The sequence below is a fragment of the Sminthopsis crassicaudata genome, chromosome 2 (genome assembly GCF_048593235.1).
Source record: "Sminthopsis crassicaudata isolate SCR6 chromosome 2, ASM4859323v1, whole genome shotgun sequence".
NCBI lineage: Eukaryota > Metazoa > Chordata > Mammalia > Dasyuromorphia > Dasyuridae > Sminthopsis > Sminthopsis crassicaudata.
The window spans coordinates 160,624,973-160,638,483 of NC_133618.1; the positions used below are offsets into that span (position 1 = coordinate 160,624,973).

The 13,511-nt window shown below is 34.7% G+C and overlaps 1 protein-coding gene across 1 annotated transcript in view; it reads right to left on the minus strand.

Moving 5' to 3' along the window:
- Positions 1 to 1,099: 1,099 nt before the first annotated feature.
- SEC23B (SEC23 homolog B, COPII coat complex component) overlaps positions 1,100 to 13,511 on the minus strand; it is a 32,642-nt gene continuing 20,230 nt past the window's right edge. Inside the window, 7 exon segments of the mRNA XM_074287759.1 lie at positions 1,100 to 1,591; positions 6,648 to 6,713; positions 7,545 to 7,700; positions 11,039 to 11,074; positions 11,076 to 11,126; positions 12,417 to 12,578; positions 12,899 to 12,976. Coding sequence (XP_074143860.1) covers positions 1,502 to 1,591; positions 6,648 to 6,713; positions 7,545 to 7,700; positions 11,039 to 11,074; positions 11,076 to 11,126; positions 12,417 to 12,578; positions 12,899 to 12,976 — 639 coding nt within the window. The 3' untranslated portion in view covers positions 1,100 to 1,501.

Sequence of the window (13,511 nt, forward strand, 5' to 3'; positions counted from 1 at the left end):
GATTACAAGGTGAGAACTCAGGTTGTCTGGGCAATTCTCTAGCTCAGAATTCACACCTTTAGTTCAGGCCTTTAGGGGGAGTTTACACCTTTGAACTTCTGGAAAGGAGTTTACACAACTTTTAAAAGGAGCAAGTTCATTGGTTGAAGTAATTTTCCCAGGCCCCGTTGAGTTCTCACTACAATCTCTTGGAGGATAAAAGAGGGCAAGCATTGGGTCTGGAGAGTAGTTGAGTCTGGGACAGAGTTGGGACGGCAGGCTGGAAGGAGAGAGTCTAGTCTGAGATTGAGTTGAGACGGCATTCTGGAAGGATAACTTAGAGCCGACAGGACTCTTACAATCTGGCGCCCAACGTGGGGAAAGGACTTTTACTTATCCTGACAAGAACTGATTCTGAGCCCTTCAGAGGAGCTAGGCCAGACCTTGGCATGAGGGTGGGAGGATTGCCTTTCTTAGTGCTTAGCACATATATGCAACAATACACCAATAATAATATATTTTTAAATGCTTGTGGACTCAATTTAGAGATGTGTTCAGATTGTACTTACTCCTTGGTTGGCACAGTCAAGGTGGCTCAGGGGACATCATTTTGGACCTGGCCCCCTCAGATCATGTTACTCTAATATGACACTACTGGCATGCTTTTCCTATTGTCATTTAGAGGATAAATAAAGATGAAGTTCAGGAAAAGTAAGGTAGGGACAGAGACTGGAACTGTGACCCCAATGATGTAAGGGTGAGGTGTCAAACAAACTGAGGCCGGAGGTATCACATTTGTGGCCTGCAGGGATCTCCCTCTCAGTGTGATACCTCCCTCCCCCATCACCACCATGTAGTCCTCAATGAAAAACTTCCTCTCCTAATGCAGGCTGGCACCTACTCTGCAATCTTAGAAAAATGCTGCCCAGGGTATTAAGTGTCTCAGCCAAGGAAGCATGAGTAAGGAAGTTTCCTAAATAGGATTGTTGACTCCATTTCTTGCTGTTTCCAGGACCAACGTTCCATACACAGATACATTGTCTCTCTAGGAAGTATATTATGGGTAATATGGGTAAATTCTCTGAAGAAAACAACAGGAACTCAAGTTTCCTATAACACGTTTTCAGCTAGTATTCTCACCATCCAGTTTATTTTCTTCACATCCATTATTCTTTCATTTGAGCAGCTGCAAAAAGTTTCCCATACCTTATACAGAATATTATATTAGGATAAAGAAAGCTAATAGAAACCTGTAAGTTCCAAAATATCAATGAACTATGTTACAGTTCATGAAAAAAGACAGAACAAAGTAATGAGTACAAATAAATTAAAAATCAAAAGTGTGTTTAAAAAAAAAAAAAAACAAAAAAAAACAAACACCTGCTTCTGAATGTATGGGATACATGATGACATTTTAAAATCTTTACAATAAAGTAAAAGGAATGTAGTAAATGTTTCAAATAGTTAGGAACATAGTCTAGTTATTGTCTTCTTTCTTGAATATTCCTGCTACTTTCTCAATTTAAGAGGCACTTGACACTGCCAGTTTTTTCAAATGATCCATGAATACCTGCAGACTAACATCATCTGTTAATATTGGGGCTCCAGATTCCTGAAAAGCAAAAAATAAAGATATTTTAGGTTTCATTTTTTTTTTTTTGATAAAAGAAATAATGAGATTACGGGGGGAGCATTATTTTGTAAAACATACAACTCAGTAGAACGTCTAGTAGATATTTTTGCAAGAAGATGAGAATTCTATTACAAACCTTTCCCTTTCTCTATTACGGAAATAATAGATAATTTAGCTTCCTGTTTCCCCAAGAAAATTCCAGTTATCCAATTTGACCCAATCCAATTCAAAAAATATTTACTAAGTATCTGTTTGCAGGACACTTTGCTAGGCATAGCTCACAAAGAGTTTGTAGCAGTTTAGTTTTAGGTCCCCTGATCTCATTCATATCTATAACAATCTGACAGGAACGACATATATTAAGGCTGTAATACATACATAAGTGAAACATAGAAGCAAAGAACAAAACACTATTATGTAAGAGCCATAGAAATAAGATCAGTATTATGGATATGTGATATGAGAAATTAATGTTGCAGAAGCAATTGAGCTGAGTTTTCAAAGACACAGGAATTCAACTGGCAGAGAGGGGAAAAATGAAGAGATCAGGCTTCAAGAACAGGTTAAGCAAAGACAAAGAAAAGGATAGAATGTACTTGAATACAGAATATACAGAGGAGAACAATGTGACATACGGCTAGAAAAACTTCCTCTTCCTCCTTCCCTCCATACTTCTTTCTTTGCTTCTCTCTCTCTCTCTCTCTCTCTCTCTCTCTCTCTCTCTCTCTCTCTCTCTCTCTCTCTCTCTCCTCTCTCTCTCTCTCCTCTCTCTCTCTCTCTCCTCTCTCTCTCTCTCTCTCTCTCTCTCTCTCTCTCTCTCTCTCTCTCTCTCTCTCTCTCTCTCTCTCCCCCTCTTTCTCCCCTCCCTCCCTACTTCCTTCCTGATGCCAGTCCTTTCTGCTTCCCTTTTTAAGGATCTTGTTCTAGCAGTCAAGTCACCATTTCACTCCACCTTGTCATATGATTCTTCCATTCCTCCCTATCAAATGGCTCCTTCCCATTTACTTGCAAAAACACTCAGGTCATTCAAATCCAAAATCTATCATGTCTGGATTCCTGGATCCCAGTTCATTCTTTCTTTTCTGCTAAACTACCAGAAAAAAATATCTACACCTGATACTTTACTTCCTCACCAAGTAATTTTTTTCTTAGCCCCTTCAGATGTGACCAACTTCATCATGCTAGTAACCCTGCTCTCTCAAAGATCAATGACATCTTCATTTTTTCAGTCCCATCCTCTTTGACTTCTCTACAACCTGTGAAACTAATCACTTTCAAGGCCCCTCTGGTATAACCTCTCTTCTCATTCTTTAGATTCCTCATTTCATCCCACCTCTCACATAGATATTTCCGAAGGGTTTGTGTTTAATCATCTTTATTCTTGTTCCTGAACAACTTTACTATTTCCTACAGCTTCAGCTATACAGATTACTCCAAACTGTTATCTCTGGCACATCTATTTTAAGCTCCTAGACCTGCAGCTGAATTCTCAATTTAACAAAGCATGGTACTAGCTGTGGAGCACACAAAGACAAAAGCCTCTACTCTAAAGAAGTTAACACTCAACTGGAGGTATATAACTTAAAATTTATAGTTAAGTTCTCACCACATAATGCAAAGTCTACAAAAAGAAGAATGTGCTATTAGAAGCTTACACTCAAAATATTTCCTGAGCTTATGTTTCCCACTTAATTTGCTCTTCTTTATGTCTTCTGTCAGCGGCACAAAAATTCACCCTAATTCCTATGCTTAAAATCCTGACATCTTTAGATTCTCCCTTTCCTCTCCTCTAATGTTCAATTACCAAGGAGTATTATTATCATTATCATTATTCTCTCTCTTTAATTTCTCATTTCAATCCCCTCCAGATCCACACCCCCTCCCACCTCCTTATTACAGGGCTCTTCTTATCACCTGCCTAAACCACCATCATACTTTCCTGACAGGTCTTCTTGTCCTCTACTATTACCATCTTCAAATACATTTTTCAACACTGATGTTCAACTACCACTAGTTTCCTCAAAAATCTCCATCAAAAAATAAAGTTCCCATTACTTTGCTTGGTTATCAGTGGCATCAGTGTATCTTTTTTTTTTAATTATTAAAGTAATCCTATGTTACACGTGTTAAAATATATGTTAAATCCAATATATGTAAATGTATTTATGCAATTCTCTTGCTGCACAAGAAAGATCAGATCAAAAAGGAAAGTAAATGAATAAGAAAACAAAATGTAAATGAGCAACAAGAAGAGTGAGAATGTTATGTTGTGATTTACATTCAATTCCCACAATCCTCTCTCTGGATGTAGATGCCTCTCTTCATCATAAGACCACTGGAATTGGCCTGAATTACTTCATTGTTGGAAAGAGTTACATTCATCAGAATTGATATCTTATAAGTCTTGTTATTGATGTGTACAATGATCTCCTGGTTCTGCTCATTTCATTTAGCATCAGTTCATGTAAGTCTCTTCAGGCATCTCTGAAATTATTCTGCTGATTGTTTCTTATAGAACAATAATATTGCATAACATTCATATACCATAATTTATTCAGCCATTCCCCAACTGATGGGCATCCACTCAGTTTCCAGTTTCTTGCCATTACAAAAAGGGCTGCCACAAATATTTTTGCACATGTGGATCCCTTTCCCTCCTTTAAGATCTCTTTGGGATATAAACTCAGTAGAAACACTGCTGGATCAAAGGGTATGTATATTTGAGCATATTCCAAATTGCTCTCCACAATTGTTGGATCCGTTCACAATTCCACCAACAATGTATCAATGTCTCACTTCCCACATTCCCTCTAACATTCATCATTATCTTTTCCTGTCATCTTAGCCAATCTGAGACGTGAGTAGTGGTATATCAGAGTTGTCTTAATGTGCATTTCTTTGATCAATAGTGATTTAGAGCACTTTTTCCTATGACTAGAAATGGTTTTAATTTCTTCATCTGAAAATTGTCTTATCAAATCCTTTGACCATTTATTAATTGGAGAGTGGCTTTTTATAAATGAGTCAAGTCTCTATATATTTTAGGAATGAGGCCTTTATCGAACCCTTAAATGTAAAAATGTTTCTCCAATTTATTCCTTCCCTTTTCATCATGTCTGCATTTGTTTTGTTTGTACAAAAAGTTTTTAGCTTAATATGATCAAAATTATCTATTTGGTGTTCAATTATAAGTTCCAGTTCTTCCTTGTTAACAAATTCTTTCCTTCTCCACAGATCTGAGAGGTAAACTATCCTATTTTCTTCTAATTTGTTTATAATATCCCTCTTTATGTCTAAATTGTGAACCTATTTCAATTTTATCTTGGTCTAGGATGTTAGGTGTGAGTCAATGCCTAGTTTCTACCATACTAATTTCCAATATTCTCAGCGGTTTTTGTCAAATAGTGAGTTTCTTATCCCAAAAACTAGGGTTTTTGGGCTTGTATAATACTTTACTACAGTCATTGACTATTTTGTTCTCTGAACCTAACCTATTCCAGATCAACCACTCTATTTCTTAGCCAGTACCAATGGCTTTGATGACTGCTGCTTTATAATACAGTTTTAGGTCTGGCACAGTTAGGCCATCTTCACTGGCATTTTTTTTCCATTAATTCCCTTGAAATTCTTGACCTTTTGTTCTTCCAGATGAACTTTGTTTTCTAGATCTGTAAAATAATTTCTTGGGAGTTTGATTAGTATGGCTCAGTCTATCTTTCTATCATATTACTACCCTCTACCCACTTCAGAGCTCTAGCCAAACTAAACTAAAAATATTTCCTTACTCTATTCCCAATGCATAGAATTTTCTTCTCTCATGCCTGCTGAATTCTTCTGAACCTAAAGCCATGCTTCACCCAGGACTTCACAAATCACTCTGCACTGAAACTTGAAAACTACACTAACACTATTCTAGTGTTATTGTGCTCTTATCAGCTTCATGACTGAGGACAGCATAACTCAGCTAAACTTTGAAGCATTTTCCAGTACTCCTGGCACACTGCTAAGCAAATAACAAAGTCTGTGTATGGCAAATAAAATATATCAGATTAATGCCTATTGATTAGTCAACAGCATTTATTGATCATATTGTGTAAAGAAAACCATACCAGATGCTAGAGACATAAACATAAGCATAGTTCTTAATTTGAGGTCACATTCCTTCTACATTTCTAAACTTCAAGAGAATGGCACCTTCATGTGATTTTTTTGCCTCTCATGTTCAACTAGCTACCAAAGAGTATTATTATTATTATTCCTCTTTCTCATTTCTATTCTTCATTTCCTTTAATACTTGTTTTAATACTTATATTTATTTTGATACCTCACTGAATTAAAACAGAAATAATTACCTAAGAAATGTAAAAGATTAAAAGGGATATCTCTTAGAGTTACCTTATTTGCTTCTACCCTGTTATATAACTGAGAAAGTTTTCAAAATAATTTATAAAAATTAATTCCAAATCAGATTTTCATAGACAATTACAGTAACTTTTGGGGCAGATTCTTTGTAAATATCAATTTTCAATGTAAACTTATCTTAGTGAAAATAATTATTTTATAATTACAGAAAATTTTTATTGCTCCTACATATCTATTATGAAGATTCAGTATATCAGAAGAGAATTGAATTTAACATAATAATACTATCAGAGTGTGTGTGTAGGGGGTGGAGAGAGAGATAGATGGACAGACATAAAGACAATCAAATTTCACTTAAGGCAAAATCCACTAGTCATCATCTGTTTTAGCAAAAACACTGCTATAGTGCAAATGATAACCTGACAACAATATTACTGTGAAAATGTTAGTTGGTCCAACTCTTATTGTATAAATGAGAAAGTAAATCCAAAGATTAAATGATTAGACTGTGGTAATACAATGTGGTACTGTACTTGAAACTGATGAAAGAGAACATTGATTAATGGTGGTGCTGGAGAGTGCAAAAGGAGGGTGAGAGGAAGGGGGTGAGATGATGATGGAGTAGGAGATAGATATCTAGTCTTGCCATAATTTTGTAAATTCAGTTCCTTACCTGTCCCCAAGGATACAAATTATTGTGTGTCTGAGATGGATTGACTTTCGACAAGAGGAACCGAGCCTTAAAAATATTAAAACGCATTATTTAATGATTATAAATTTTATTTATATTACTGAGTATAAAGAATAAAACCTGACATTTATGTTTACAAAGTACTTTCTTCATCACATCCATGCTAAATTATTACAGCTATTATTATTTTCATCTGACATGAGGAAACTGAGGATGAGTTACTTTTCTGAGGCTGCATTATTAGTAAATAGAATTGAAGATTCTTTAACTCCAAAATGCACTCCTTAGATTAAGCAGACTATCAAGCACTTCATTTTTTTTTTTAATTGTAATTTTTCCCTGCTAAAGAACCTGTTTTCCTTAATCAGTAAAAATAATGATCACAATAATAACTTATACTTGTATGGTATGTTCTAGTTTAAAAAGCTCTTTCTATATACTACTTTATTTAAGCCTTACAGCATTTCTGGAGTTCAGCTGATATAACTCTTATTCCCAATTTACTTTTGGAAAAAAGTGAATCTCATAAAAGGTGAAGTGACTTAAGTATGGTAATATATTTAGTAAATGTAAAAACTAAGACTAAGAAATCTTTACTAAATCCAGTTTTCTTCCATTTGGTTTTTAGTAATGAAAAACACTTTATTTTTCAAAATATTTCTCTATTCTTAAATCAACTTCTTTAACTATAGCATTATAGCTATAAATTTTTTTAAAAAGTTATTTTGCAAGTTTACTTCAAAATTTTCATTTTATCTCTGCTCACATTTACCAAAATATTTCTGTATCTTAAGAAGAAATGGTCTTCATGAGTTGTTGAGGCTAAAAACAAATTTTTCAGCTTTCTGCTAACTTGGTGATGAGTGTCTCTGAACTTACTTGACTACCTCCATGTTCAGTGTTGATGTATCTTGGCATTGGGAATCGAGTTTGCAGGATGTCCTGAGCATCATCCAATGGAGCTTGTAAAAGATGCTTGAAATTTTCATACTCAGGCATGTCCTGATAGCCAGCTTTACGCCACTGGGCTATGGTCTACATCCAAAAAAAAAAAAAAAAAAAAAGAAAAGACAAAAAAATTTTAATGGGAAAATCTTTAATATCCTGTAAAATTTAATTTTCTGTGAAACTTATCTGACATCCCAACAACAAAAGTGAAATAAATAACAATTTATTACTAACACCAATATTATAAGATAAGGAAGTAAAATTCTAAGGTGATGATAAAGCAGAAGAGACCCAAAGCATCCACATCACAAAGGAGCTGGTAATAACTACATTTAAATCACATAATCACATAGAATCTTTTAGCATTTCCTAATGTAAAATTCTAAGATACAAGTCAGTAGAGCACTTTTTAATTCCCAGAATTTCTAAGCTTTACCTTTGTTAACATGTTATAAATGAAACTGGGGAAAAAAACTTATTGCATAATGTTACTGTCCACTCCCCATAATCAATTACCTCTCCTGACATTTTTCTTGTCAAGAGTCTCCCACTTCATAGGATTAAAAACTAACATCATTTTTTAGTACTCTTTCTTCTCTACTGTATTGACTCTAGTCACCTTCTTAAACTATCTGTTGCATCTAACCTATTCTTTCTTTCTCAATCATCCAGGCTACCTCGTTTAGTAATATAGTAGAAACATGCAAATAAATGACAACTGCACATGAAGAATAACGATTGTTTCAATCTGGGGAACTTATAAGTATGGTACCCATGTTCCATAAATACAGAATGCAACCTATTGATTGTTTTTCACCTAGAAAGTTCCAGAAGTTAAATGACTTGTCCAAGGTCACACTTCTAATAAATGCCAAAGATGGGATATGAACCCATGTCTTCTAAGTCCAGCACCCCCATCCATTCTACCACATTGTCTCAGAGCAACACAGAAAAATACTTGTTTAAGATATGATAATGACAAAGATTTTCACCACCTAAAAATTCTGTAAAGATCATACTAAGAATGTGTTTAGAAGCCAGCTACTTGATCCTATATACACTAGCCTGGGTTAACTTCCTTGTACAGTTGCCATATGTTTAACTTGGACTACAGAAGTGTCTAGAAGGCCACTGACAGAAATAAGGTGATGAATGACAACTAGACAACAGCACATTTGATTCAGGAACTTGGATTCAGGAAGACAAGGATTCAAATGGTGCCTTAGAAATTTACTTAGCTATCTGACCTTGGACTTATTCTGTCTCTTAAACTACAAATTATAAAATAAAGATAATAGTACCTACCCTCAAGGGATGTTAAAAGGATTGAATAAAGTAAGTAAAGGGCTTTGCAGATCTTAAAGCACTATATAAATTCTAACGATTATTATTAACTGATTGTTTCTCCTTTAAATCCATCAGAAATGGTGGCTGAAGCTTTTTTAATTATTCAATTTATTCCTGCATCACATATGCTTTGTTGTCATCAGAACTCAGTATCTGGGCACATTTCCCTCAAAAAAAAAAAACCAAAAAAAACACCATGATTTACTCTAAAGGAGTACCTTTCCTAGGATCACAAATGAGCTAAAACTTTAAACCACCCTATCCTGGATAATGGCAGAGGCAGTACTAGAAAAAGGAATAAGAGAAGGTGTAAAAAGAACCAAAGTAAATACAAACTCTCACTTTTTTGTGTATATTCATTTTTCTAATGTCTAAAAAGTCAACTATGCCTCTGGTTTGGCAGGACTTTTGGGATTTATAAAGTTCTTACTATTGTGCCAAACACTACTGTGCTAAAGACTGCTGTGCTATGTACTTTAGAAAAATTGTGCCAGGAGGCAGCTAGGTGGCACAGATGACAGAGCACCAGCCCTTAAGTCGGGAGGACCTGAGTTCAAAACACTCCCTAGCTGTGTGACCGTGGGCAAGTCACTTAACCCCAACTGCCTCAGGAAAAAAAAAAAGAAATATTGTGCCAATTGATCCTCACAATAATGCTGGGAAGGATATGCCATCATCACCCTCATCTTATCAAAGAGGAAGCTGAGGCACAGATGAAGTGACTTGCTCAAGGTCACATAGCTATTAAGTATCTGAGGCTAAGCATGAACTCAGGCCTTTCTGACTGCAGGGGCAGTGCCCTAAGCTAGACTATATCACCATCAAGCTGCCTCAGCATCCCCCAGAAGAGGAGAATCTTATCAGTCACTTCTATAAATGGGCTTCTATAAATCGAAGCACAACAAGAAAATAGTTCAGCTGATAGTATAAGATTTAGAACAAGAAAGGGAATTTAATCTAACAGGAGTCTGTTTGAGATACAAAATCAGAAAATTTCAGAGCCAGGAACTCCAATAGCACTTAATCCAACACATTTTTCAAAGGAATTCAGCACTCTCAAATATCCTCTGCGTGAAGATCTCTACTTAAGGGGAACATGCTATTTTCAGGGGCATCATATTTCACTTTTGGATGTTCTAATTATGAGAAAAGTTTTCTTTTTTTTACACCAGACCTAAAACTCTGAAACTTTAAGTTATATTCCTGTGCATTTTATCTTCAATATTAGTTAATATGGTTTGCATAAAAATCAGCTACTTTTAGAATTCTTTTCTTTGGCTTTTCTTCTGCCAAATTTTCTTAGACACTGTTTCCACATCTGTCATTGTTTTTCAGAGCTTCTAATTCTTTTATAAAGTTCTCCATTAGTCATTCAATTTTTCCTATTGTGTTTACTCTAATTCTGCAATGAGACCTCTAATTTCTGAGCTAAATTCATTATTAATTTCTTCTTTTATGAATAGTTCCCTTTTGAATCATTTCTGGGATTGCTTTTTATTGTTATATGACTTTTAGGGAATCTACATGATTCTTTTATCAACACTATGGATTCACATTCTTTCATATTGTGTTTTTTCCCAAATGTACTTAGTTTTTTATGAAATTTTACTCATTCTTTCTATTTTTAGGTTATTGTCTATTGATTTACCTGCTTGTATGCTAAACTTTTATTCATTTACTTTATATCTCCACTTATCTCCATATTTTCTTTTATTTCAGTCTTTTCATTACAGCCCCCTTACTCAATGCCATATTTCCCTGCCAGTGATATATAGACACCTAAAGCTGCGCTGCATGGTAGTTTCAAATATGAGAGTCTAAAAGAACAGAGTTTGCTTTAAATAACCCTTTAGGGAAGAACTGGCTCCAGATGTTTCTAGTCCCTTTTCATCAAGCTAAATGCAACTTGGAAATATGAAAAAATTGATACTCCCTGAAAATTGTCCACAGTATGAAGATAACTGTTTTCTATCCAAGACTTACTAATATCATCACCATTATCATCATTATTATTCAGGTCCTATCTGATCAGAAATGTTCATAAAGAATAAGTCAGGCAAGTAACTATGTCACCTTACCTCACCAAGGTAGATGACAATTTGGAAAAAGGTATCCCATCAGTAGAATTCTGTCAGCTAAGATACTGCTGCTGTCTAAAAGTACTGGCTGAGGAAAGAGTAGGGGAAAAATTAAAATGATGAAATTATCAGAAACTTCAAAAAAGAAAATTTTTATTGCCTACTATATTCACAGCTTTATCTAAGTTTACAGATTATAAAACTGAACATATTAATTTAAATGACAAATCTTTGCATTCTCTCTCAATCTTTCTGCTTTCTGCTTGACAATTTTAAATTTCAATAGCATGGATTAATATGCTAAATATATTTTTAAAAATTCCTGACCATTATGGAGAAAAAACAATAATAAACTGAGAAACCACTCCCAAGAGTCTCCAACCTTTGCAGAAAGCTCCTTTTCTATTCCAGCTCCAGTCAGTCTGTCAGCAAATAAACATTAATTACCTGACTACTTCGTGGCAGGCCTTGTAGTTAGATTGCAAAGAAAGGTAAAAGGCAGTCCTTGCTCTCAAGGAGTACAGAGTCTGATGAGGGAGGTGATAAGCAAACAACTATATAGAGATACGTTCAACTAAAGGAAGGCAAGAGTATTAAGGAGTGATAAGGAAAGTTTTCTTCTAGAAAGTGGGATTTCAGCTGAGACTAGAAGCAAGCCAGAGAAATCAGAAGGCAGAGATGAGAAAAAGCATTCCAGGAATGAAGGACAGCTAGTGCCATTGAAGTCAGGACATGGAGTATTTTGTTTGAAGAATAGCACAGAGGCTACTGTATCAAGTGTACACGGAAGGAATGATATATAAGATTGAAAAAGGGAGGGGGGAAAGGAAGACTTGCAGGGGAACAGACTTTGAAGGGCTTTGAATGCCAAACAGAGGATTTTATATTTTATCCTAAAGGTGACAGTTATTGGTGTTATTGCATCAGACAGGTGATATGGCTTTTTTTTTTTTTTTGGAAGATTTCTTTGACAGGTGAGTGGAAGAGGGCGTGGAATAGAGAGTCTCTTGGCTAGGAGAGAAACCAGCAGATTACTGTAATAATTCCAGTGCCAGATGAGAGCCTGCATCACTGATAGCAGTGTCAGAGGAGAGAACACAAAGGATGCAAGAGGCATTATAAAGATAAAATCAATGGGCTTTGGAAACATTACTATCCATTACTAAGAACTACATTTTATTCCATATATATAATTTGTTCATAATACAAAGAAATCAATAGTGAGCTTCAGTGAAAAAAAATTTTATACACTTACTATAAAAAATATTGTTAAGGTATTATAAAAAAAAAGACAATTTAAAATGACTTATTATATAATTAAGTTCACTGAAAAAATCATTACGTAAAATTACTAAAAATAAATTTCATCAATTCGTACCTCAGGTGGACCATGAAAAGAATAAGAATAAAGAATAGGCTGGATCATGATGAGGGACTGGGTCAAATCTTGTCTGGCAAAATGATGCCGGTAATAAGATGATTCATCTGGACTGTTATTAAACACTTGAAGAAATGGGGATCTTCGAAGATGGAACATGAACTGCATATTCAAAGAAAAAATAGAAAATTAATAACAGTGGAAAGGAAAAAAAGAAAATTAGCATATTGTAAAAGTTAATAAATGTTGTCTAGAATGATATTTGAATCAAAGAAAAGGCTAAATTATAGTCAGCATATTGTTTAAAAAAATCAGAAAAGTACTTTTAACAAAAATTTTCATCAAGCACAATTTTTGATTGTAACCCTTGGCGAAAGAATCAGCTTTAGTGACCTAGAGACTTAACTTTTAAAGAATCAATTCTTCAAATTATTAAATAAACCTCTAAAGTAGAATACTTTAATGAAATATTTATTCCTTACCTGAGGATACAAAGAAAATGAATCTGACAATCTAAAAGAACTGGGATCCTCTTTGTTATACTGTCCAAATTTCTGACACTGGTGGAGAAACATAAAACAAGTGCAAGTTAGTCTGATCGCAATAACACAGTGATGACATTAGGGCTGCCCCTCTTATCACTGTGACAACTTCTTTTCAATGTCACATGGATTCTGTGGTATATTCCTCTTTTCTCTGCTTCATCATGATCATTTCTTTGTGACTGCCTTGTAATGTGGGTGCTATCTCACCACTTCAATAAAGCTGTTTTCTCTACAGTTATCAATAACATCCTTCTTGATGTAAACTCTCCAAGACCATAAATCATAGACAAGATGCTGTTCTGCTTCAGTGAAAGAATCTAAAGAATCATGTAATCCTCAGACTTCTTGATGCCCTACTACATGTTCTCATTCACCATCTCCTTCAAAAATTCTTCCAGTGATCTAAGTTGGCTCCTTTTGCTTATATAAATGTGTTATATATGACAATATAAATAAAATGTCATAAATCAATTTATATAAATAAAAACAAATATAAATGTTACCTATAAATATGTTTATTCCCTTCTCCTTACCTCTATATTCCCCTTTT